Source organism: Balaenoptera ricei, chromosome 2 (genome assembly GCF_028023285.1).
Source record: "Balaenoptera ricei isolate mBalRic1 chromosome 2, mBalRic1.hap2, whole genome shotgun sequence".
Taxonomy (NCBI): domain Eukaryota; kingdom Metazoa; phylum Chordata; class Mammalia; order Artiodactyla; family Balaenopteridae; genus Balaenoptera; species Balaenoptera ricei.
In genome coordinates, this window is record NC_082640.1 from 111,495,591 (window position 1) to 111,522,333 (window position 26,743).

Sequence of the window (26,743 nt, forward strand, 5' to 3'; positions counted from 1 at the left end):
CTGGGGAAGCTCACAGTGGCTTGGACAAACAGGGAAAGAGATCATTCCAATACATTGTGGTGAATGCAATGATAAAAGGTATATCCTAGAGGCTGTGGGAGTTCAGAGCAATGCGAGGCCTGGCAGATAAACTAATCAGAGCTAAAATATCATTAGGTGATAATAACAATGTATTTTTCCCCTCTAGTAACAAGGTCCTTACTTAATACAAAAAAATTAAGTAATGGTGAAAATTTCAGGCACTACTTTAGGTTGATGGGAGAAATATTTTTAGGATATGTCTTGCATAAGCAATGCCTTTGCGAGCTTCTCAGATTGTACCAAGCACAAGCAGGCACATGCCGCTGTGCGGGGCCATACCTGTCAACAGAGGGGACTTTTGAGAGGGTCCAGCAGGGTGAGTGAGTAAAGGGAGCAGGAGCCCTGGGTTCTAGTGGTGTGCAGCGTAGAACATTCCTGGAGTATGACTTCCACTAAGTGGGTGTGCTTTTTTTTGTTTGTTTTTTGTTTTTTAGCAAGACTATTCCTAAGTCAAATTAAGTTAGCAGCTTACTCTTTTTTTTTTTAATAAATTTATTTATTTATTTATTTTTGGCTGTGTTGGGTCTTCGTTTCTGTGCGAGGGCCCTCTCCAGTTGCGGCAAGCGGGGGCCACTCTCCATCGCGGTGCGCGGGCCTCTCACTATCGTGGCCTCTCTTGTTGCGGAGCACAAGCTCCAGACGCGCAGGCTCAGTAATTGTGGCTCACGGGCCCAGCCGCTCCGCGGCATGTGGGATCCTCCCAGACCAGGGCTCGAACCCGTGTCCCCTGCATTAGCAGGCAGACTCTCAACCACTGCGCCACCAGGGAAGCCCGGGTGTGCTGTTTTAAAGAAAATAAAATTCAACACACATGGGTGAAGTCACTTTCTCTCCAACTATTTCTTCATCACCATTGTCACAAACAGGAATTTCTCGATGATCCACTACGCAAAAGGCACTGTGCTGGGCCCTCACCAGAAGAGGGTGAAGAGTGTAAGGCACAGTTCTTACCCCCAAGGAAGGCTGGGTGATGAGGTAAGACAAGTAACAGAGTCCTAGGACTCAGGGAATCTGCTGTGTGAACATAGAAGGATCTCAGCTCCAACAAGGTCCCAGGTTGTCTGCAGGCCAGAGGAGAGCCTTGATGTTCTCATTTCTAGAGCTTCTTAGGGCAAGAGTCTCAGGCAGGTTCATCTTCAGACTCTAGTTTTGGGGTTTACAGATCTCTGGCCCATAGTTCTCATGAGGCTGCCAAATGTCAACATAACTTAAGGTGAAAATACAGAAATTTGCCTTCATATTGCTATTTTTGAAATATATACCATTTTAGTGATGAAATGCAGGTCAGTTTTCTTCATTGATATTTTTCAGTCAATAAAGTTGAATTTTTTTTCCCCTTGGAGCGCAATCAAGTTTTTTTTGTTGTTGTTAAGGGATTAAAAAAGAGTGGACAGTCTCCAAGGGAGTGCACCTCTCTAGCCATTCCCTCAGTGCTTCCTTCTGACTGCCTTAAATATTCCTTCCATCTGAGTGAACAGGCAGCTGAATTAGCCTTTCTGCCCTACATTCCCCCTCTCACAGGGGTATGGACATCATTCAGGGACGGTGTGTAGAATAACCCTGACTATAAACACCCATGTGAGAAAAGAACTCTCATGCAAAGTTGTATGTACGCTTCTGAGTGGAGAGTCAGGGAAGGGATCATGCAGGAAGGCTGCAGTCGGGCCTGACAAGCTGGACAGGATTTTGACAGGCAGGGTGTTCCAGACAGACAGGGGAAGTACAAAATAAATTCCAGGACCGCCGTCTATCCCGATTTGAGTGGGGTGGAGAGAGCTCTGGAGAGTAGCAGGAGCAAAGACTGTCATCTGACAGGTTGTGAAGATCTGGAATAATCAAGCAAAGGTGTTTGGGAAGGAAAAAACTATTAGAAACCATCTGTTACTCACGGACAAGCACTGTTTCCATTTGAACAGAACAAAAAACATATTTTTTTTTTCAGATATTTTACTATGCAAATGTAACTACATTTAAGAAGTGAGATCATATCCTTACAACTTTGTAAACTGCCTTTTTAAGATAAATATCATATTACATAGATCAATCCATATAATATTAATTGAAATGCCAATCACTATAAATGCACATAATAATAAAAATGGCAGTTGAAACTTTAAAAAACAAAACAAGGCATAGGCATTGAGCAGGGAAATGACAGAGTTAAATCAGTACTTTAGGAGGACTAATCTATCACCAGGTTGCAAGATGACTAGTGGGAGGGAGGGAGGATTGAGCCTGAGGTATGAAAATGTTGTCCTTCAGGCCGGAGGTTCAGGGAGCCAGAGCATCTACTGTGGTGATGCCATTCTCATCCCCTCAGACTGATGCCAGGCCTGATAGAGGACCAAGCGTGAAGAGACGTAAAGTACAATAGCTCATCCATTCCATAGCTAACTACATCCACTGCTCAGCCTCAGAGCCCTTGGAAAATTCCAGCTGACTTTGGCAGTCAAAGTGAGAAGTCAAGCCCTTTTATTCTGCTCCTCCCTTCCCCACCTTCCTGTGCAGACTGTGGAAGGAAAGAATGGCAGTAGGGAAAGTTTCAGATAAGGCAGTAGCAGTGGAAAGGAGCAAAGCTCACTCCCCGTTTGCAAGATCCACGGTCGTTTCACATACCACCACGGTACAGATGCCTTGGTGGCAGAAGCAGCAGCTTCCTGGATTTTGTTTGGCAGGTGGAGGGTGGGGGGCTGTTGAATGGTAGGGGATCCTCCTGTTAAAAACAGTTTGTTTTGGATGCAGCTCTGTTGCACTTCGACAGCTGGAAAGCGGGTGATGGTATTTGTTCTAGATTTTCAAATCTGAAGCCAAAGAGACCGTTTCCCTCCTTCCCCAAGTAGATTTCCTGCAATTACATATACTGTCACCTGGAAGATGGTAGGGGGCAGCATGTTAGAGTGGAAAGAACACTAGCTTTGGAGCAAGGCTCGTCTCTATCAGAAGCCTAGATCACTGCCTTTGGGCCCTTCTACACCATCTTTACCTTAACTGCAGAGCGAGGATAACTCTTCTCTCAGGGGATGTCAGGAAACAGGGTAATCTACGTAAAACACTCTAATAGTATATAGCACACTGATTGTGGCTCTCTCTCTGCAAAATATTCCCCACCCCCAACTTTACCTGTCCAGTGATTTTTCTAAGATTGAGAAGAACACAATTTGGTTGACTGCTGCCTTGGAAAAGCAGTCTTGGAACTAGACCAGTTCCAGGAGAGGGGCCAATGCTGGGGAGACAGACTCGCTGTGGTGCCGACAGCCTGGTAATCAGTACAGGGTATCTGAAAGTTATGACCTTTCACAAAACAAGTCCAGTCATGCAGTTGCTTGGGGGTTTGATACTCCAGGGCCCTCATAACAAACAGGCATAGCGGAGAGGAATTCAAGGGCAGGGTGCAGGCAGGAAGGAAATGAAATGGGCAGGACAACAAGCATGAGAAGCAGGATAATGTCCTTGGGGAGGGGGCTTGAAAGAGCAACGGAGGTCTACAGCCTCAAGAGACTGGAGCTGCAGGAAGATCACTAAGACTGAAGTCCATTTCTTGGAGCTGGACACATGGTCAAACCACTCTGGCAGTAACAAAATTGAGTCTGAACCTAAACTGGCTATCCAAAATTAGCTGTGTTCTTCAGAACACCCGTTCTGCAAGATGTTGATAGATTGAAAAGAGAGGGGAAAAGGAAGAAGAAAAAAAGGCTTCCTTGGCCAAAGAAGTTCGGTAACTGATGGATAAAACAAGTATTTCTTTACTGTAGCATTTCTCAGTCTTTAAAATACTAACATTAATTGTGAATCTCTAAAAGAAAGGGAATTCCCTGGCGGTCCAGTGGTTAGGACTCCACGCTTTCACTGCCGAGGGCCCGGGTTCAATCCCTGATGGGGGGAACTAAGATCCCGCAAGCTGCGTGGCGAGGTAGGTAGGTAGGTAGGTAAGTAAATGAATAAATAAATTAAAAAAAAATAGAAAGATAGAGGCAGTGCTGCCCAAACTTACCTAAACTCTGAATCCTTTAAAGGCGAGAGCACAAATATTCTACAGAAATAATCTGATCTACAAAGGGTAGCAGGACTAGCTCCAGTACTGGGAAATGGGGTGTGGCTCCAGTTGTAGGCTGGGTGGGGAGGACTGTGGAAATTGGTGAGGGGCAACATGGTGGTGCCTCATGATTGTGGCCAGGGCTGGATGAAAGCAACAGAAACTGAATATCTGGCAGAGGTATCAGAGTTTTTTTAAAAACTGAAAGATTTAGCCGGACTTTTTCTTTGCCTTTTACAAAAATAAAAACATGGCCCTTCATGGAAGAGCATATTATAAAACATATGTTAAATAAGTCAAAATATAAATCAAAAAATCTGGGAGAGTCTAAATCAAAATGTCCATGAAAATTATTATTATTATCACTTTTTTGCATGGTAGGATGTTAATTATCTTTTTTACTTATTTGTATTTTCCATTTTATCTAATAAATGTCTTTTTAAATTAAAATAATTTTTAAAAATCACTTTACTGGGCTTCCCTGGTGGCGCAGTGGTTAAGAATCCACCTGCCAATGCAGGGGACACGGGTTCCAGCCCTGGTCTGGGAAGATCCCACATGCCACAGAGCAACTAAGCCCGTGCACCACAACTACTAAGCCTGTGCTCTAGAGCCCTTGAGCCACAACTACTGAGCCCATGTGCCACAACTACCAAAGCCCGTGCACCTAAAGCCCATGCTCTGCAACAAGAGAAGCCACAGCAATAAGCCCGCACACCACAAGGAAGAGTAGCCACTGCTAGCTGCATCTAGAGAAAAGCCCGCATGCAGCAACGAAGACCCAATGCAGCCAAAAATAAATAAAATAAATAAATAAATTTTAAAAATCACTTTACTAATTTACAGCAATTAGGAAATTAAAATTGTGCAAATGTTTTAAAGTTTAGGATTTGATTTGGCAGCTTTGGCAATATTATTTTAGTATTTGTTATTATTTCCCACTTAAGCTAACCCTGGTTAGCCTAATTCATTTGAATGGATTTTCTCTTTCAGAAGGACACTTGTATTAGTTTCCTAGGACCATAGTAACAAAGTACCAGAAACTGGGTGGCTTAAAACAACAGAAATACAATCTCTCACAGTTCTAGAGGCTGGAAAACCAAAACCAAGGTGTTGACAGGGCCATGATCTTTCTGCAGGCTCTAGGCAAGAATCTTTCTTTCCTTGCCTCTTCCTAGCTTCTGGTGGCTCTGGCAATCGTCGTCTTGTAGCTGCAGTACTCCAATCTGCCTCCATTGTCACATGGACTTCTACCCCATATATCTATCTGTGTGCCCTCCCCTCTGATAAGGATATCAGTTATTGGATTTAGAACCCACCCTAATCCAATATGACCTCATCTAAACTAATTACATCTGCAAAGTTCCTATTTCCAATTAAGGTCACATCCTGAGGTTCCAGGTGGATGTGAATTTCAGGGGGACACTATATAACTCACTATAAGACTAAAAATAATTTAGTCCACAAACTCTTGAAAAGTGTAAATTAGCACATTTTGGAGGGCCTATTTGAATTTATTAATATTGTAACTGTATAACCTCTGTGGTAAGCGACCTTAATTGTATGACTCTCCTACAGAACTGTGCTTACAAACTACCCAGGGATGTTCATAGTAACATTTTTTTGTAACAGTGACAAATGGGAACAACCTAAATGCCCATCAGTTAGGGACTGGTTAACTAAATTATCCTACATCCATGCCATGTATACTCTGTAGCCTTTAAAAAGAATGAGGTAGATCTGAGTGACAGACATGGAAGACATCCAAGATGGATTAAGTGAAAATACAAGTCAGTGCAGTATTTAATATGTTTCCATTTATGTAATAAACTTCTACAAATTAAACAATCCTACATTTATTTTATGTTTTAACGGATGACTATCTTTCAAAAGCACTTCAATAAACACAAAAGGTACTTATCATTCTCCTTCAATTCTCCTGAATTCCACTTCATCCTTTCATTAGTCTGCTTGGGCTACCATAACAAAATACCAGAGACCGGGTGGCTTTAACAACAGAAATTTATTTTCTCACAGTTCTGGAGACTGGGAGGTCCAAGATCAAGGTGCTGATTCAGCTCCTGGCGAGAGCTCTCTTTCTGGCTGTAGACAGCCACCTTCTCATTGTGTCCTCACATGGCAGAGTGACACAGCAAGTTCTCTTGTGTCTCTTCTTATAAGGACACTAATCCCAGTATGAGAGCCCTACCTTCATGGCCTCATCTAACCCTAATTACCCCCCAGAGGCCCCATCTCCAAATACATTGGGGGTTAGGGCTTCAACATATGAATTTTGGGAGGACAATCCTCCTTACAAAAAACTCAAGCTATAAAACAATGCTTTATAACAGAACCAATCGAGGCTTTTTAAAATTAGCACATAAGAAGAAATGCCACAAAGGACCTGGATTAGTCATTCAGATCCTTGGTGTAGAGACAGTTTAGCCCACCTCCAAGATAGCTGAAATTAATCACCAGCATGAATCCAGAGTAACCAAGCTTTAAGAAACATGTTAGGCTATCAGTGATATATCATTATGACTCATGCTATGGTTGTCATTCTTAGCTTTTAATGGGATCTGTGGGAATGGCAATCCTCCCAGCTTCCTAAGCAAGTGCTGGAGGTAAGTGCTATAATGGGAACCTGTGAATTGCAGGTAAAATGTGAATTGCACAACAGTCTTCCTGAAATTAAAAAAAGGTAATTGCTAATGAAGAATGGTATTACTAACCAACATCTTTTCCCAGAACCATATTAGTTCATGTCACTGCTGACAGGAGCATTTCATGACACTGCAGAGCCATGAACTAGAAATTGAAAAATTTGTAATCTGCATAGAAATGATGCAGAAACCCAACAAGAACTAGCAAGGTAGGATCTTACTAAAAAAAAAAAAAAATTTTTTTGTTTTTTTCACTAAAGAGGTTTGAAAATGCAAACAGACAAAACAGAAGAAAAAGTTTCCTCTTGTTAAAACCCCATTACTGACACGGAATAAACTGCACCATGAATGGTGCAATAGTAAGGTGTTCCTTTTCAGAAGGCAATAATGATAGTAGAGTTAAATAACACAAATAAATGGAGATTGCAATAGAAGTCCATTTTATTTAAGATGCCAAAAGGATTAGGAGCTTTTAGAGCACACTGGGGGAACTGGTTGGACCACTGAGGATAGCCGAATAGATTTATTATAGGGACACTGTAAAACGGCAGAAACCAAAAACTTAAGACATAGCTGTAAAGCTTTTTTTCCTTTAAAGGGATCCATTCTCGCAAATCTGGCTATTTGAATAGAAATTTCTTTGTTCAAGTTTCAATCCAAATGCAACTGCTCTGAAGAGAATGGCATGAAGTATTAGAAATAGTCAGCTTCTCAGACTCCTAAAGAGGTTGGTGGGTGGGGTGGCAGGGGTGGGGAAGATATTTACGAAAACAAATACCAAAACTGCGTAGGTGGCACAGATTGTAAAAGTCAAACAAGGCAACTCATATGACCTGTGGAATCATGGTTTGCCTTCTCACAGTTTCTTTAATTAAAATCATATTTGCTCAAAGCCACAGAGTAAAGGAAGTTTAACATTTATTTTTACAATTTCAGTATTTCTATTATTTTCTAATTCAAGTTTATCCCAGTGGGAGGCATAAAAGGAGGCTCTCAAAAACTAATGATTGCTTAAATTACTTTGTGTAAATTCAAACCTTGTCATTTTAGAGCAACAAAACACTCTAGGTCAGTGGTTCTCAGTCCTTGCTGCAAAGGAGAATCACCTGGAGAGCCAAACAGAAATACTGATGACCTTGCTCCACCCTAAGCAAATGAATTAGAATCTCTGCGGGTGTGGCCAAGGCATCAGGATTTTTTAAGGGCTCCCAAGATGAGTCTCCTTTGAATCTAGGACAGAACCATTCCACTTCTAGGTGTAGAATCATGTCATATTATAATTAATAACATTTATATTTCTCTAAATCCAAAAGTGGTACCCGCATAATGCAGAGAATTACTAAAAGTATGGGAAAGCACAATTTTTAAAAATGATATGAAACCCCATTATTCCTTTATGTGTTTATGATTTGTCTTCTTTCTATGAATATACCATATATGAAAGAATAATATGCAAAATATGTATTCCAAAAAAATACATTTTAGAACTAGAAGGTACCCTTAGAAGTTACCTGGTACCAGTCCCTTATTTTATAGATGAAGAAATGTAGGCCAAGAGAGTTCCTACCTCTCTTAGGAGTTCATCTGGAGTCAGGATTAAAATATATGTTTCCCTTAACTTTTCTTACAAAACACATTTTTGTGCAAAAACTTGGATCCCCAAAAGTTTAATTCCAATCTGAAACTCCATTTCCATAAAGGATCTATTATTTCTAATGATATTCTAACAATCTTTTAAAAATATCAGTCAGATTTTTAAAGACTGCCTTCTTCTTTCTCTTTAATTCTAGCACGTATATAGCAAGTTGCCCTCTGTGTTCTATGGAACATTGATTGCACTGGACATTAACAGATGTGATAGGAAAGAAAAAAAAAAGAGGCTTGTTATTCAGGCAGATTGGGAAACAAAATGAAAGGAGATTATTTACTGAATCATTTCCTGTGGTTTTAATGTTATACTAGTAGCACCGAGAATCTCTGGGATGTATGTGCAGAATACAGTATCTCGAACTTATCTGACCTTGGAACCTTTCCTCAGTTCAGTCTCAACATCTTCACGTTCTCTGGAACACGTTCTTAGCAAATAACACTATGAGGATTCCTAGAACAAATGAATAAAAGACCTGGAGTACCCTTGAGACCAAAGAAACTTTGTTATAGCTTAAAATTTTTTATAGCAAGTAGGAGAGTACTTTAAAAGGGAAGGAATATATGATTTGAATGACAGTGACAGCAACATTGGTTATAAAAGGGAAAAAAAACAGTAAACAACGTAAAAACCCAATAATAAATTTAATTATGATATAGGTATACAGTTGAATCCAAAACCCAATCACTACGAATAATGTTGGAGATTAATGACATTAAAAAACACGTCATGCACTTGTGGCGAGCACTCCATTTAACCTCAGAACAAGCCTCGAAAGCAGGTACATATGGAAAGGCTTCAAACACAAAGAATCTAACTTGCCCAAAGTCACGCAATTAAGTAACGGAGCCAGAATTCAAACGGAGACCGTCTGAATCTTGAGCCCAAGAGCCTTAACCCGCCCACACTGCCTCCTAGGTTTGCTGCGGAGCAGGGACAGATCTACGTCGCAGGGTTACTGTGAGAATTAAATGAAATAATAGACACAAAGTTCCTGGAACACGGTGTACATTCAACACCCAGAAGCTACTCAGTAACTCGCTCAAGGTCACACAATCCGTGGTGAAGCCAGGATTTAAATAGAGATTTGAATCTTGTGTTCCCGGGAACCGGTAAGAGCTCCAGACGCTTTTCAGGGCTTCAACCCCTAACGGAGAGTCAGTATGGACTTCCCTCTGTCCCATAAAACGCACCTCAGAGGTGAGGGAACACCCAGCAGGTCTTCTTCAGAAGGGAGGGAAGGCGAGGGAGACGCTTTAGGCAGCTTTACATTCTGCCTCCCGTTTTTCCCTCCCACCTTATGTAGTTCCGACCACACCCTTCGGTCAGCCGCCTGACAATTTCCGGAACGGAAGTGACGTCTACATTTACGCGCCGGATGTGGACTTGCAGAGTGAGCCCCAGAAGTCGTGGACGCCGTTGGGCTTGAGGCCCGACTGCACTTTGGTCGGGAGCTCTGCAGCTTTGGGAGGCGGTCGTTGCCATGACGGCCCAGGGGAGCCTGGTGGCCAACCGAGGCCGGCGCTTCAAGTGGGCGATTGAGCTGAGCGGACCTGGAGGAGGCAGCAGGTGAGGTGCATGGGCAAAGTTAGACATCAGAGAGCTCCCACCCCAGCACTACCCCAGAGGAATAGGACCTGAACCCTCAGGCCCAACTCCCTGAAAAGGATAGGTGGCCCAGAAACGACTCCTGGGGAGCTAGAGGCTTCTCTGCCATAGAGGTTTCTATGACCAAAGGATGCTTATTTCATTCCTCCCTACAGGCAAGGGTCTGACGAACCCACGAGAGGGCTTTGTCTAATCTGGGTAGATGCATCTGAGGATCTTTATTCCTGTGATTCGAACGGGAAATGTGGAATATGAAGTGTGGAAGGCTGCAACCTTAGTTTCTTGGTTTTGGTCTCTAGGAGCCGAAGTGACCGGGGCGGTGGACAGGGAGACTCGCTGTACCCAGTTGGTTACTTGGACAAGCAAGTGCCTGATACCAGCGTGCAAGAGACAGACCGGATCCTAGTGGAGAAGGTACAGAGGTATAGATGTCACTGTAGTCCTTGGGCCAGTCCTGACCTACACACCCACCCTCTTCTCCCACGCAGCATATGAATGTCTTAGTGTAGATGGCCCTTATCCCGAATATTTGGTAGCTAAACTGCTTGAGATTAGTGTTACATTAGTTGACATATCAGAGCCAAAAGTGCTCAATAATTGGAAAAATAAAAGACGTTTGAACATAAGATATAAGGAAGTAGGTTGAAAATTAGCCAGTGGTAGCAATGCGTTCCAGTTCAAGTCATCTTTTTCTACTGGAGTTCCCTTATACCACACAACCAACCTGTCAGAACAGTCCGTTGGTTTTACCTTCAAAATAGATTCAAAATCTTAATTCTTATTGCTGTAATCTATCATCCTGGTCTCAGCCACTTCATCTCCTACCACTTTCCCCTTTGTTCACTCCTATAGTCAGAACGGCCTCCTTGCTGCTCCTTAAATATGCCAGGGAAGCTTCTATTTCAGGCTTTTTGTACTTGTTCTTTCCTTTTCCCCCATATACCTTTATGATTTGCTGTCTCATCTCCTTTCAGTCTCTCAAATGTTACCTTCTTAGTCTACTCTCATGGCACTCCCTATCTTTTCTTACTTTATATTTCTCCATATCATTCATATATATTTCTCCATGTCATTCATATATAGTTTACTTATTTTATTATCTCTCTTTTCACTCTTTTAAGCTCCATGAGAGCAAGATTTTGTCTCCCAAGTCCCTCGAACAGTGCCTGGCAGTTTCCTCTCAGTCTTAATATTGTTCAATATTAAATGAACTTTGATTCATGAAATGCAGTGATTTTCACAACATGAAAATGACAGAGCTGTTGTCAGTGATTTTCTTGATAAGTGTCCTGTCATTTTTCATCTTGGTACATCAAAGCATAATATGAATAATACATGATAGGTATTACTAAAATGGCGTGATTTTAAAGGCAGATTATTATAAAATACGTATTTTAGAACAATTCTGTTGGATGATTTGATATTTAAACTCTCAGATAGGGACTTCCCTTGGTGGTCCAGTGGTTAAGACTCCATGCTTCCAACGCAGGGGGCACAGGTTTGATCCCTGGTCAGGGAACTAAGATCCCACATGCTGCTCAGCAGGGCCAAAAAATTTAAAAAAAACAAGAATTCTATAAATAAACTCTTATATAAGTGATCTGTGTAAATGACAGATAAGGGAACTGTTTACACATATGGCCATTTATTCTTTTATGGGAATAAACCCAAATGGACAGGGGTATATTATTCTGTTTATATAGATAGATTTACTTTAAATATTTTGTTTAGGATTTTTGTATTTAGGTTCATGAGTGATACTGGTCTGTAAAATTTTCTCATAATGTCATTGGCAGGTTTTGGTATTTATGAGGCCCCATATTACAGTAATGAGTTCATTTTTTCTTCTCTGAGTTTGTATAAGATTGGCTTTATTTTTTCCTTAAATGTTTAGAATTTGCCAAGGGATACCATTTGGGCTTAATTACAGAGTTTCTTAAAGTTATAAGACTATTTAAATTTCCAACTTCTTATGCCGTTTAGGTAAGTTGTTATTTTTTCTAGGAATTTAGCCATTTCCCCAAAATTCATAATATTGATCACTTTAATATATGGAAGACCTATAGAGATGTCTCTATTTTCATTCTTGCTGTTGAATATTTTGCTTTTTATTCATCAGGCTCACCAGTATTTTCCTAATCTTTTTGAAAAAACCTTTGGCTTTGTTGATTTTAAGAAAATTTCATTAATTTCTGCTCTCATTTTGATTTCCTTCCTTTCCATTTCCTTGGGTTTAATTTATTCTTTTTCTTACCTCTTGAAATAGATGCTTAGATACTTTTATTTAGTCTTCTAATATGTATTTAAGGGTGTAAATTTCTCAAAGCTCTGTGTCCCACAGTTTTAATATATGGTATTTGTTATCAGTTAACAATATTTCTGTTTTCCACTGAAATTTCTTCCTTGATTAGTGGATCATTTAGAGCACATTTTTCCACTCTAACACATAGGGGATTTTCTAGTTATCTTTTTGTTATTGATTCCTAGCTTAATTGCATTATAATCAAAGAATATGCTTTGTATGATTTGAGTTCTTTGAGAGTTATTGACACTTTCTCCACGGCTCAGTAAGTTGTCAGTTTTTGTAAATGTCCCATGTGTGTTTGAAAAGAATGTGATTTCTGCAGCTGTTGGGTGCAGTGTTCTATATGTCAATTGGGTTAATAATATCATTCAGATCTTCTATATCTGGATTTGTCTGTTTGTTCTATTAGTTATTGAGGTATGCTAATCTACCACTATGTGGATTTATCTAGTTCTTCAGTTGTAGATGGGCCAGTGATAGATGCAGAAGTATAAGAACAAAAGTAGGGAAGTCTTTTCTTTACCGCAAGTCATGGGGGAAAAATGGTATTTGGGAAACCCATGGGGAAACACAGAAATGGTGAAGATGCCTTATCTTTAGGAGAAGAGCAAGCTTCCTGTGGCAAAGTGGGAGAAGGGCAGAGGTGGTGGAATTGAGGAGTCAGCTCACTCAGAAGCACAGAGTCGGGAAATGTGTTCATTTGACTTTAACACCAGTGATATAACGTAGGACTGAGGATAGTGATCAGAGGTTAAAACTGTGTTTGTTTTAGCGCTGCTGGGACATTGCCTTGGGTCCCCTGAAACAGATTCCCATGAACCTCTTCATCATGTACATGGCAGGCAATACTATCTCCATCTTCCCTACTATGATGGTGTGTATGATGGCTTGGCGACCCATTCAGGCACTTATGGCCATTTCAGCCAGTAAGTATTCTTGAAATAATAATCCTCCCTAAGCTTTAAGAATCAAAGGCAAATTCTTCGGCAGAACCCATTACGGGAAGTCTTTGGCACAGCTAGCTCTTGGCTAGTTGCAGTAGGAGTGTGTGTAGGGTGGTGATGGCAGTGGTGGTGGCATGGAGGAGGAAATGGTGCTTGTGGGCTTTTGTTCACCTTTAATGGTTCTATTTGTACTCTTACTATGGGACTGGACTGTCTGTTTTATATATATTAATATATGGCCTGATTCGTATTGAAAAAAAAAGTTGTTTTGGTTTTTGACACTTTCTGTTACCCCAACAGCTTTCAAGATGCTAGAAAGTTCAAGCCAGAAGTTTCTTCAGGGTTTGGTGTATCTCATTGGGAACCTTATGGGTTTGGCATTGGCTGTTTATAAGTGCCAGTCAATGGGACTCTTGCCTACACATGCATCAGATTGGTTAGCCTTCATTGAGCCCCCTGAGGTAAGGCAAAAGGAAAGTTAAATTTGGGGCAGATGTGATGTACAGTAAATAGTTGATCCATTTGATGGTGGGGGATCACAGTTGCTATTAGAGCTCATTTCTTAAGAAATAAGATCCATTAGGAGTTTGGAAGTTGTTATATTTTAAAGATAAAGCAAAATAGAGCTTATGATTAAAGTATTAAGTACTTGATTCAGGAAGTTATTTCAGTACTCATTCACCATTAACCTATTCATTTTTTCTTTTTTTCAGAGGATGGAGTTCAGTGGAGGAGGACTGCTTTTGTGAACCTGAGAAAGAAGCACGTGGTGCCTATGTATTTGGATCTCATTTACAGCCGACTTCATGCCCAGTGGCTCCTCCTCAGCATACTAACCCTTAACATTATCACTCACTGAAAAGGACCAAAAGGTCTCTTTTCTCCATGGTGAAGAGACAAATCCTAGAAAGACAATGTACATATCACTACAAACACAAAAAAACTACCACAACTCTTGACTGAAAATAAGGTAGAAAACTTTATTTATGTTTCCAGTAGAGAGCAAAACAACAAATAAAACCATAACTCTGTAAACAAAAGAGTGGTTGCTGATAAATCAAGAGCTACAGCAGCATCTCCTTTTAATAAATTAAATGGTTGAGAACAGTGCTTTAAAAAAAAGTTGCACAAGTTTCCCTTAAATCTATCCTCCTTAATATTTCACTTCTATTTAACACAAGCTGGGACATAAAAATTCTGTTGGAGATACTAGAGAAATGTGAGAAAATAATGCTGAATTCAGATTATACATGATGAAAAGAAAAATAAACCAGACAAAAAAAAGCACATAAAATGCTTACAGTGTAATTGCTACTTTAATATCCACAAAAATGGATTTTTAACATGTTTAGGGAGAAAGAGGATTGGTGGGATCTCTGGGGACACAGGAATCTGAGGCAACGGAAGATACAAAGTAGTGATCTTTCCCCTGCCAAAAGGAACTTGGCACCTGTCAGACAGATGCTGCAATTCAAACTTAAGCTTTTAAGATGGCTATAAAAGGCAGAGGGCCAGCAGTTGGAAAATGAATATTGTCATAACCTGCCCTGGTAAAGTCATAGCTAAGACTTAAAAGCTGGATCTCTTCAAAAGGCAGGAGGAGGTCTTTCCTTTCTCTTCCTGCTTGAAACACAAAGCCCCTTCCTCTAAGGTGCATTTTCTCATCAAGTTTTCGGTATTGCTTTATTTGCAGTGATTAAAAGAGACAAGACACCTTGCAGACAACATAAGTAACACATAGACATGAAATGCTCTAGACAGAGATGAGTTTAAATCTGGCCTAATAAACACTTCCCCATGTAACAGTGATTGTGTTTTAGGGCCTAAAGTAGGGGCTGTATTAGCAGCCACTAATTCCATTATCCCTTTAAAGGATTCTTACAGAGCTCCAGCCACAAAAAGCTCTTGTAAAACTAACCTTATTTTCTGCCCGTATTTTTTCTATATGGGAAAAAATATTTATCACTTTGGCCAGAGGTTTTGTGTAAATGTAAAGGAATTCCTGGGAAAGCTGACCTTTAGAGCATGGATCTTTACTAGCTTGGGTCCTAGGGGACCTGTTCCACTACTGCTGGACTCAACTTAGCAATGGAGTGTTGCAATGAAAGTTGTAAACAATGCTTCTACCCTCTGCAGAAAGCAGCAGAAAAAAGACTTAAAAGATCTTGTCTGCTTTGCTACCTGAGTGGGCTGGGACACTGAAACAAGAGCAAAGGGAATAAACCAAAATGACTCAGTTTCTTAAGCCATATTGAAGGGTTTTTCTCCTCTGTCCATAAGGGTCAGATGAATAGTCTGCAGACTACGGAGCAAGTCAGCTTGCTCCATATCCTACTGGTAATGAAAGAGTGGTACTATTTATCATTAATAAAATGAAATTCAAAAGCAGACGTGAATACAGGCAAGATAGTTTCTTGGAATACCCTATCCTGTACAATAAATGAAGATTTCACATATATGAAATTACCACTCAGTCACACAGGGCACTTTCCCTATGCTCGAAAGGCAGGTGTTTTGTGATCATTAAGTTAGCAAATAAAAAGCTAAGCTTGCAGAAGCATTTCCTTGACACATTTAGAGCTTTCTGAAAACAAAACTGAAATAGAAGACTGTTACAAGTCTTCACTATGGCTGGCTTTGGGAATGAGTCCACAGGTTTCCTAATGAAAGAAGTTTCTGGAAACAGGCCAATGCCAATTGCATGCCACTTCAGGGAAGTAGGTAAGAAGAGTAGCAGCAGCTCAGTAACTTTGGCACTACGGAAGGAGTATGGCTATAAACTTCGAATTCCACTGCTGGATTCTTCCTTTGAAGGATAATCCAAAGGTTTTAGGAAAGGATTTTAGCCAGTCTTCCTAGTGTGTTTGTTCCTATGATTTTTGATCTGTGCCTATAACCCAGAAGGCATAAAAGGGAGAAGGAAAGGAGAATCTCTTGGTCAATATGCATCATCATCTGCATTTCTTAGATAACAGCTTATATATTTTGCCCATGTCTCATAGGTAACCACAGACTGCATTTATGTCAATCTTGATAGCTACATTTTGGAGTTAGCTTAGTTTGTCCACTTGCAAAGAACCTGAAAGAAAGAATTTTTACTCAACCTTTTAAAAAACAATTTCCATGGTAACAGTGCCTGTATTACAATCCTAACCACAGGATGGGTTTGAGAAACAGCTGAAATATACAACACAGTATGTGTACTTAAACATATTTTGGGGGAATATTATTTTGGAGGAAGTAGGGGCTGCAGTTTCATGTTTCAGTTTTTATATATTAGTACCCTAATGTAAAATTAGAGTCCTGGAGAGCAGTGGATACACTGACGAAAATTTTCATCTTGGCTTGCCACGGATGTCTCCACAAAGATGTTAGCTCCCCGTGTACTTGGCCATGAATTCTTTAGTATGATGAAGCTGTGTCTCTCTGGCTGTTACCCGCATGGTGTCATCATTGAATCATGACTTCTGAGACTCATCTTTAATGTTAGATGTGTACTTGTCTTTTGTCTTCAGTTGAATTTCTAGCATCCCCCCTTTTGCCAATTCATTTTATTGGTTTAGCTTGTTAATTCTAACTTGCCTTTATCTGGTACAGGCATGGCTTGTAGGACTTGAGCATTGTTCTGAGGTTGAGGGAATATCTGCTTCTTCTTTAAGGACAGCAGGTCATATGGTAGCAAAGAGCAGATCTGTTTGTACTTTTCTGCACAAGTACTTGAGGCTCAGCTCGTTAAGAGTTCAGCGTGATGTACACAGAACACAGGTCCCTAGTTGATGGGAGTGGTAGTAAAGAGCTGGCACTTCCATGGAGGATGGAAGCCTTTTTGGAAAGGTGAGGCCCAGCAGAGTCATTCAGGGGTAGATTATGAATAAATGGTGATCACTTCACTGCCACCACCTCGGACAAGAAGGACTCGCTCTAGTCCTTCGGTGAGCACTTCTAGGAACTCCATGTCTTCAGAATTTGTCAAGGAGACAAATAGGCAGGAGAAGAGCACAATTTAAAACCTGGCATCATGATAATCTGAGTTTATCTGACTACAAAGCTGCAAAATCAACATGCTTGTTTTAATTATTATATATTCAGAACTGGAGAAGTCTGAACTCTGGATTCAATCTAACTCTGAAGTAATCTGGGGATCTAGCCTCTTTGCATAAATAATACAAGACTCTCTCCCATTTGTTAGATTTTTTTTTTTCTAAATGTTATTTTAAAATGGGGGAAAACCCAGAAGTAATGTGTTACTACTACATAGCAAATAAGGCAGAAGGAAGAAAAAGCCACAACAGGGCAGCTTGTAAGATTCCAGGAGAGAATCCCAGTAATTTCCAAGTGAACCTGCTCAAGTTAGATTTTTTCTGCCAGTTCTTTTTTCTTTTTCTTTTTTTCTTCAAATATAGTTGATTTACTCTTTGTTTTCTTTTAACCTCTTTTCCTTAATGGTACTGGTGGGAATGGACCAGTCTGTGCCATTGCAGTGCTGAAGGGGTCCCATAAAAACAATCCTGGAATTAGGGTATGAAGAAGAACCTTATCTTTCCCCCTCAGAGGAGATTACACTTCAACTGCCTCTCCCCTGACTCCATCCAAAAGAGAGAGGCTTTGCGAACTGGGCAGAGCCTGGAAAGGAGAAGGGCTGTGGGTGTTCCATCTCTAGGACTGTCAGAAAGGGTTCTATACACTGAATGTTAAAAGTCATGTTGCAAATATGCCACCTAAGAAGTCTCTTTAGGGTTCAGAGAGAACATGTTATACCCAACTCCCCTGAAGTAGAGTGGTATCACTAAGTAAGGATCCTTGCCTGAGACTTTTAACAGTCTTCCCTCCTCAAGAGAGGAAGTCATAGACAATGACTTTTACAGTTACTTAGTGTCCCATCTAAAACACAGGCTAAGATTTTCCCTACTGGAAGTTTTGCTCTCGGAAAGGATACAGTTTTCATCACCCTCAGGGTTTCGGGGTGGCCCTGGCATATTCAACAAAACCAGCTTTGCTTCATGGGACTTGTTAACTATAACCTCATTGAGCTTCACTGCTGTATGCATCCGCCTCACATTGGACTGGTCCCTGGAAGGGGAGCGTGGTGGGGAAGAAACAGGTGGGTTAAGGCAAAGAGAAAACTAGGCATATCGTCAACTTTAAAAAACTTGAGATTTTAGAGATTTTTTGCTTTAACTATGATTGATGTAATGAACAAATGATTGATTGCCTTATAATATTGATATCATGGTTTTCTCATTCTACATTTGCTTGTTTTATACCAGGAACACAGTATGGACAGGAAGAAAGATGGTTAGCTTGTGTACAGTGTTAATTGGTAGCTGATATGCATAGGCAAACAGCAGAAAGATGGCTGGATTTGGGGTGAAAAGAGGACTAGATTCTGTCCTGTGTATTCAGGCAGTGCCACATCTGTGGCACTAACTAGGATACTATATTAAGTGATAAGCTTGTGAGTAGGAAAACTTACGGACGCATGTTAAGTAGGTCCTGGAATCCTTCCATTGACTTGGCCTTTTGCCCCCGGGATGCCATGTACTTGTCTTTCGTCCAGGTCATGTGCACCTTCTCCTGATAGGTCTCTGTCTCTTCATCCTCATCAGAGCCAATGCTGGTCAATCGTAGCATTGAATTCCGATCTTTCACCAGCTGTGCCTGAGGAAGGCCCAACATAGCTATGACTCTATACCCAATTTTCTCTCATGCTTCATCTTTAATTATTTTGAAATGTGGTTATAGTGGAATAACCAATAAAGCAATCAGGAAAGAATCTGTCATGCTGAGAACAATACTATCATCCCTTTCAGTGATAGACTTCACAGGGCCAGGATTAGGTCAGTGCAGCAAAATCTCACCTCTCTGTCCCGCTCTGTTTTGGAGAGTCGCATGTGCCGGAGCATCTGGGACCTTTGCTCCATCATCAGGGTGCGCTCGTAAGTATAAGCTGATATGTCACTGTCATGCTGCCGTAGATATCACACAGAGTAGGCAAGAAGCACAAAAGAGAAAGAACCATATATTTTCATTTCCACTCACTAAATTAAACCAGAGAAAGTATCACAATATCAACCTAGGTTTTAGTTTTTGCTCAGTCATTGAGTTACATAAATATAATAATATTGTGGATTGTAGATCAAATCCAGAGCCCTGAGTCTTTTCCACAATCTAACCATGACATATGTTTTTCCTTGAAACACAAAACGAAAACCCCAGTCTTATTTTTTTTTAATACTTACAAGTTATTTTTTTAAAAAAGCTATGTGTGATTTTAACATGAATATATGAACTGAAACCTAATAAAACTATATTAAGCAGATAAGAATCTGGCAGAAATAGAAGGGCTATGGAACAAACAAACAGGAAAGCAAAAATTAAAAACTACCACTAAATACACATCACATATGCATTGTACTTATCTAGATCAACATATGAGAGTTTTGCTGGAACTAAGGAATTAATCCACATTTGCAGCTGAAGAAATTCCCAAACCAGAAGAGGTTCTAGAATGACAGGGTAGTCTCTCTGATCTCAAACTCAGCTTTCTCACCATCTCCACAACTTCCACCTCTGCCTCAATGCGAAGGTGATACAGGAAGGTGGCCAGGTCCTTCTTCATCTGAATACTGTTGTCTTCTAGTTGGGCTACTGTGAAGATCCGTATGCTGCATTTTCGCCACACCTGAGAAAGTACCACATATACTTGGAAAATTAAATGCAAGAAGGCAAAAAAGAGTTATTTCTTAAAACAAATGGCACTTTTGCCTAGAACATTCTTGTACAGTTTCAGGGTATATGTTCCTAGATTCTTACTTGCCATATTATTATTTATTTATTTATTTATTTATTTATTTATTTTACTTACTTGCTATATTATTGTTAGGGCAAAAGCTTGACAAAGGAACACATAAAATATAGTTTAAAGGAGTTCTTATTTCATAACAAGAAAAAAACTGGCAAAACAGAAAAGATGGCACGTGATACATTAAGAGGGTGCTTTACTCAGATAGCATACTGGTGACACTGTGCAGACTATAATATTTACTATTTTAAATTTCAGTCTTACCAAAGGATGAGCATATATATGTATAAGATACACACACACTCTCTTAGGTTTCCAGTATTTTGGTCTTTGTCTTTTTTGTAATTCACTTATTAATGTTTTTTTCCAAGGGCTCATATGGAGCTCTATTAATTTGCTGAATTTCCCTTGGAGATAGTTAGGTATCAACTACAAAGAAAACTATTTCTTATAAGGTTGAATCTGGAATCATGGAAAGCCAAGAATAATCCCCAAGTCTTCTAAGCCCCAACACTATAGAATGAAAGGAAGACTCTCTGTCTAGTGAACGAGGACAGAAGTTAAGGGAGAAAGACTTTTTTTAAAAGGTGTGAAAATACCTTGTGCTGTTTCAGGAGGAACGGTAAGAGCATGAGCATCCCCCCATCATGCACAATCCACCACACATCAATGTTGCCCTCAGAAAACTGCTCCACATTGCTGGGAAAGAAGGAGATGTTTTTAGCCACCAGAAGGGCCAGATGGGCAGCAGTCGTCACTCGAACTGTGCCTAGGGAGAAAACAGAGAGAATCAGGATAAGCAGAGATGAATCCTTAGGCTTACCTTGCTTCCTACCATGTCAGCAAAGAAAGGATAATGCCCGTTGACAGTTCTTTGAGCAAGGTGTCCTATTTACACAGTAGGCTATACCAAATCAAGTAACGAAAATCATTAAGAAAAATTTGAATAGCTAACAGAATTACACCGAGAACTATGATTTACATTACTAGGTGTATTCTGATTACTACATTTCTAAGTGGGGGATACGTGAATTGGGGAGATTTTGATGCTGAAGAACAATTCTTCCAATTCCTGTGAGAATGTCAATGTGGGAGATCACACATGGAAATATGGCAATTTCAGAGATAATTCCTAACGTAAGACTTGGCAAGATAAACAACTGATGAACATTATGTAAGGCTGGAGGGGGTGAATAGAATCAGGTTATTACTACTAGTAGTTATTTAGGTGCCCTTATGAGACTATGCTTCAGCAAGGACATCGTCTCTACTTTAGGAGGCTGGGGGGTGGGGTTAGGGTATATCCTCTATTTGAGCCCTCAGGATAGTATGAGAAATGTTTTGTACCAATAAAAGTCTTCCAAGCTCGAGCATCTTCACTCTGGCGCCAGCCATTTGGCCACCCCATCACCACTGTGTTGTGCTTCATGCCCCCAAGCCCACATGACTGGATGAGGTGGGAAATGCCCTCTCTCAGCTTGGCGGCCACCACCAGCTGGGAGAATCCTTTCACCTTCTCTGCCTCCATTAGATGCTTTATGGTCTGAAAGAGAGACAGAATGTCAACACTGAATTACTTCATCCTGGGTCTTTTAACTTCTTACTCCTTCTCCGTATTATATTCCCCTTCCCCTTCCAAACTCTGCATAAGATCGTTATCTTCTACAGAACAATTCAAAAAGTTTAATTTATCCCAATGAAATTTTATTATCCTTTGCCTTTTTCACTTGCTAACTGCTTACTACGTATGTAGGTAGTTGTCTACATGTACTGATAGTTCCTCTACCTTTTCCTCTCTTCTGCTTTTCTTTCTAACATACCAAACAAATTGATAATAGGGACTGTCACAAAGTGAATATTCAATATTCCTTCCTAATTGCCCAGGGTGAGTGTGAACATAATCTCCTTCCTTCCTTAGTCCCAGTCTTGCCCTGACTCATATTACTAGAAATTCAATATGACGATTCAGTTTCAGTTTAGAATTATCTCAGGTATGTTTTCTTTTTTGTTTTTGCTACTTCCACATCCCTTTTGATATTTTAATGGTGATTACTTGCGACACTTGTATTTGTTTTACTATTATTTATTCAAGCCAGTTTGGAGATAGTATTTCATTTAGTCTTACTTCACTCTCTTGGTGGAAAGGTAGAGGGAATAATGGTGTGGAAAATGGATATGATTTTCCCAAAGGCACAGATTAAGTCAGCGGTGTAGCTAGGATAATCGGGGTCTCTTGATTTCCAATATTGTGCTTTTTATTTATTTTTATGATCATTCTGGACTAATGTTTCTTCAGCATTTCTAGTTCTAGGGTTTCAAAGCATGCCAAAATGAAATCCAGTAAAATTTTTGAAATGTAACTGAAATTTCTCTGGGGTGAGTTCTATCATTTATAATAAATATTAGAGTGAAATCTACTTTCTTCTTCAGGAAGAACTTTAATATCCCATAAGCTAATCAGAAGTAGCAAAGGAATCTTGGTCATGGTACCATGTAGATTAGTAAAGAGGAAGAAAATGTGCTCATCTCTCCTTGTTGTCACAAGATTGAGAGGAACCATCACCATAGTTCAAGGGATGATTTATTTACATGACTTCTCTCAGGGCTGAGTCAATGTCTGGAGTCTATTTGGAAATAGTGCTTAGCCTTGATAATCTTATAGTTTAGAAATGCTTTTTAAATGGGAGGAATAAATTATTATCTTCTGGTTCATCTTAATATTTGGGAGAATATGACCATTCAAGTCAGCACTATGAAGCACACCTCCTAGATCACTCAGGAAAGGGATTAATTTAGAAATCCGAGGTCTTATGACTCAACAGCACAAAACCATATGGTAAATTCCCCTAGGTCAATAAGCCTTGACTCTTACCTGCTCAGCAGCTAAAGCTTCACCATAGTTCTCCAGGAAGTTCCCCACGATGACAGAGCCCACAATGGTGAGACCCTTTCCTGCCTTAAGCTGTGAAGCAAAGGTGAGGAGGCGAGGATGCTTGACATGTAGGTCTTCATCTAGTTTCAGCAATACAAGCAACTGAGGCCTGTAAAGAGGTTGGCGGGGAAGGGGGTGGGATAAGAAAACACTCTGGGTCTGGGAACAGAATGAGAAGTCTACCCTTTAATTCAGGAGATCTGTATAAAACACATACTTTGACAGAAGGAAGAGATTAGAGAAAATGATAAGGTGCGGCTGCACAGTTATTCTGAATTTTCCCAGTATTACCTCAAATTGATCAGTCTTGAAGGAAGAATGAAAATGGTAGAAGTCTAGATCGTATAGCACATGAATAAAAGGGAACAGAGGATCAAGAATTTAGAATCAGTCAAAGCATGTCCATTTCATGAATTCCTTGAGCCACATGATTTCCTCATCCTGTAATCAATGAAGCACACCTTTCTGTGTGGTAACTCTGCCAAACACCACTAAGCTCTGTTGTTTTTTTTACCTCCAGTTTTTAGTGTGTGGAGGTCCTTCTTCCAGCCGAAGCAAAGCAAATCGGGCTGCACTGAGGGACAGCCCGCGGATACCATCACCCCATTCTTTCTCAGCTCTGGGAGAAAGAGGAGAAAAGAGCAGAGACAGATTTAAACCATAACAAGTACAATCTCAAAAAACAGTTTACTTTTTCTTTATCTAAAAGTAACATACACACAGGGTAGAATATTAAAGCTCATATTAATTATTTATATGATGCTCTCTATTAACATAATGAACCCACAGTAAGCAGATCAACACTACCCTTCATCAACACACTGCACTACACAACAGTTCAGAATAAAGGCTGCTGGAAGGGTCACTTAACTTGTCCTGCAATGTAACTATTCAAAAGCAATAATGTAAAATAGCAATTTGGATTAGGAAATTACTACAGATCCAAAGTTTAAATTATTTCAAAAATAATTGCAGAGAAAGCAAAACTCAATGTAATCTTCTAAATCAGAGTGTTATTTATTCCTAATTTTGGGACATTGTTAGTGAAGTCTTAGTTGTTACAAAGTTATTCAGGACTAATTTATTTTCCATTTCAGACACAATTCCTTGCCTGAAGAGATAAGCAAGAATATTTATATTTGTGTTATACTTTGTTTTTTTTTTAATTTTTATTTTGTACTGGAGTATAGTTGATAACAATGTTGGGTTAGTTTCAGGTGTACAGCAAAGTGATTCAGTTATACAAATATGAGTATTGAGCAGAGTTCCCTGTGCTATACAGTAGGTCCTTGTTGGTTATTTTATTTTATTTTTTTTGATTTCTACTGGAGTATAGTTGATTTACAATGTTGTGTTAGTTTCTGCTGTACGGCAAAGTATACTTTAATACTATCATTACTATTTCAGTACATCCTTTTAGTTATCTTTTCACTGATCCATTCATACTTTCTCAACAGGTTCCCTTTATGATCAATGGCTTATGTCTATAAGGTGACTAAGAGAATTAGGGGTACAAAATTTAGGTACAGATGAATGAAGTTTTCTGGATCCCTAATGCAATTTTCACCAGGCTGGCTCTAACCAAAGTAGCCAGTTTTGATAGTTTTAGCAGCGATCAAGGTTGTATCCAGACTTACCCTTGGTACTCAATGTACTTGTAGATCATACCAGCTATTACCATAGCTACGATGGCATAATACCAGGAAGAAATAAACATCAGAGCCAGACAGATACTCATTCCCATGAAAGAGAGGGCCCTAGAAAATTAAAAACAACAAAAAAATTTTTTTAATGTTTTTCTAAGCAGCTGAAAAAGAAGCCTGTGCCAAAGGTGCTTCTTAACCTGGTGAGAAATTATTATTTTTTAAAATTCCAATATATTGCAGATAGAACTTCCGTAAAATGCAATAAAAAATGAATTACTAGAAAAACTGTTATATGCTTGGATGCTGTGACAATGTCAAATTGCTATAAAGTTTCTAAATGCTTTTTCTCAGTTTTTATAGTTGTCTTATCATGGACTGGCAACAATCAATAGATCTGCACTGAGCCCTGAACCACCCTTAGTGCTGATGTTTCCCATTGCTGGAAAAACATATAAATGAATAGGGATGCTATGAAAGTCATCTGTAGTTAGTTATGGGGACAATTAATGCCTACATGTCAAAGCAGAGATGGGACATGTAGTCAAAATTATTAACAACTCTTTGATCTTTTTAAAAAAAGTATTTCATGTGAATATGGCTAAAAAGTTTATGAACATTTATTAACACAACTGCAGAACCGACTGGAAAAAATCTCCCATTAGTTTCTTTACTTTACATAAGGAACTTGGAAGAAAATAATGAAATTCTTGTTTTGATCAAATAGGTAGACAACTGTGCTTACTGAAGTTGTTTTCTGTACAGAATGAACTTAGTTGTATGACAAATTTCAAAGAACAAATAGAACAGTTGTTAATCTGGAGAAGATTAGGATCTAATGAATGAAAATATAGAGTGTAAAGAGAAAGAGAAAAAATAACAAATGCAAAATTGTAACACAAAAAAAGTTCATAATGAATTTTTAACTAAAGTTAAAGCCAGAAAGAGGATTAGAGGTGTTAAGATCAGTTGCAGATCAAAATTTGTGCCAGATAAAGGTTACATCACTACCCACCACTGGTAAGTGAAACTAGAAAGGGATCAAGGAAGAAGTCAGCAAAGAGGAATGTAGCAACAGGTACATACAGGGCATATTAAAGAAATTCTAGCTGTGACAGAAAAGAAATGGAAAGAAATGGGATGGTAGCTAAAAATGTGGTGGCTCCTTTAGGACTGAGGAGACGTGAACACAACAGCAGCAGCTGTAGCAACATTTCATTGAGAGCTTTACTATGTACCAGGCACTGTGCTAAGCACTTTACATTATATCAAAACAACCCTATGAGATAGATAATACTATTTGTCCCATTTTACAAATGGATAAAATGAAATTTTATGTGGTTAAGTGCTTTGTTGAAAGTTACAAACTAGGAAATAGTAGAGCTGACACTTGAACTCAGGTCATCTGACTCCATAGCTCATACTCTTTTTTTCTTTAATTTTTTTAAAAAAATTAATCAATTAATTAATTTTGGCTGGGCTGGGTCTTCGTTGCGGCGCGCAGGCTTCTGTAGTTGCGGCACGTGGGCTCTAGAGCACGCGGGCTCAATAGTTGACGCGTGTGGGATCGATCTTAGTTCCCTGACCAGGGATCGAACCCGGGCCCCCTACATTGGGAGAGCGGAGTCTTAACCACTGGACCACCAGGGAAGTCCCCTCATGCTCTTAACTACTAAATGAAATCACATTAAGGAAGGGAGTCTGAGAATCAAAACTGATGAAAACTGATGCAAATACGAGGACAAATGGAAAGAAATGAAGCCCAGTGCTTATCTAAGAGGGAAACAGGCAATCAGATATGCAAAGGGTAGGTTGTTTTAACCTGAAGAACACAGCAGCCTGGAAGTATTTATTTCACAGTTTTGATCTTTATTCTCAAGTGGGTATTATAAGTTATTATAAAACCATATATAAAAAAAAAACCCCAGTAGGATGGTGGAAGTTCATGTGAGCACTGGAAGTTGAAACAGACAGTAGGAAATGGGTGACCAAGAAAGAACTGTATCGAGAACTCAGAATCTCCTAGTTTTCTAGTTCAATGAGGGGTTCTCTCCAAATGTGGGGAAGAAGAAGAAAACAAAGCT

The 26,743-nt window shown here is 39.7% G+C and overlaps 2 protein-coding genes and 1 long non-coding RNA gene across 6 annotated transcripts in view; 1 reads left to right on the forward strand and 2 right to left on the reverse strand.

Annotated features, from left to right (window-relative positions):
* Positions 1 to 561: 561 nt before the first annotated feature.
* On the reverse strand, positions 562 to 9,764 carry LOC132359533 (uncharacterized). The gene is made up of 3 exons (XR_009500868.1): positions 9,619 to 9,764; positions 8,798 to 8,878; positions 562 to 1,907 (listed from the first exon to the last, which is right to left on the reverse strand). It is a non-coding gene; the product is annotated as an uncharacterized LOC132359533 (long non-coding RNA).
* Positions 9,765 to 9,785: 21 nt separating this feature from the next.
* Positions 9,786 to 14,322, forward strand: EMC4 (ER membrane protein complex subunit 4). Of its 2 annotated transcripts, XM_059913714.1 has the most exons (5): positions 9,787 to 9,994; positions 10,333 to 10,447; positions 13,111 to 13,264; positions 13,583 to 13,743; positions 13,996 to 14,121. In XM_059913714.1, exons 1-5 carry the CDS (start codon positions 9,909 to 9,911, stop codon positions 14,029 to 14,031), a joined length of 552 nt encoding a protein of 183 aa, XP_059769697.1. In that variant the 5' UTR covers positions 9,787 to 9,908; the 3' UTR covers positions 14,032 to 14,121. The 2 variants fall into 2 exon arrangements, with proteins under 2 accessions (XP_059769699.1, XP_059769697.1); XM_059913716.1 differs by lacking the exon at positions 13,583 to 13,743 and having other exon boundaries at positions 9,786 to 9,994; positions 13,996 to 14,322.
* The window catches only part of SLC12A6 (solute carrier family 12 member 6), an 87,599-nt gene continuing 75,093 nt past the window's right edge, over positions 14,238 to 26,743 (reverse strand). For all 3 annotated transcript variants that reach the window (XM_059913712.1, XM_059913711.1, XM_059913713.1), the window contains 10 exons: positions 24,654 to 24,773; positions 23,531 to 23,635; positions 22,957 to 23,125; positions 21,432 to 21,627; positions 20,684 to 20,853; positions 19,833 to 19,964; positions 19,141 to 19,248; positions 18,756 to 18,940; positions 18,219 to 18,352; positions 14,238 to 17,239 (listed from right to left, as the gene is read on the reverse strand). In XM_059913712.1, the coding sequence (XP_059769695.1) occupies positions 17,148 to 17,239; positions 18,219 to 18,352; positions 18,756 to 18,940; positions 19,141 to 19,248; positions 19,833 to 19,964; positions 20,684 to 20,853; positions 21,432 to 21,627; positions 22,957 to 23,125; positions 23,531 to 23,635; positions 24,654 to 24,773 (1,411 nt within the window). In that variant the 3' untranslated portion in view covers positions 14,238 to 17,147. The remainder of the gene's footprint in view (positions 17,240 to 18,218; positions 18,353 to 18,755; positions 18,941 to 19,140; positions 19,249 to 19,832; positions 19,965 to 20,683; positions 20,854 to 21,431; positions 21,628 to 22,956; positions 23,126 to 23,530; positions 23,636 to 24,653; positions 24,774 to 26,743) is intronic.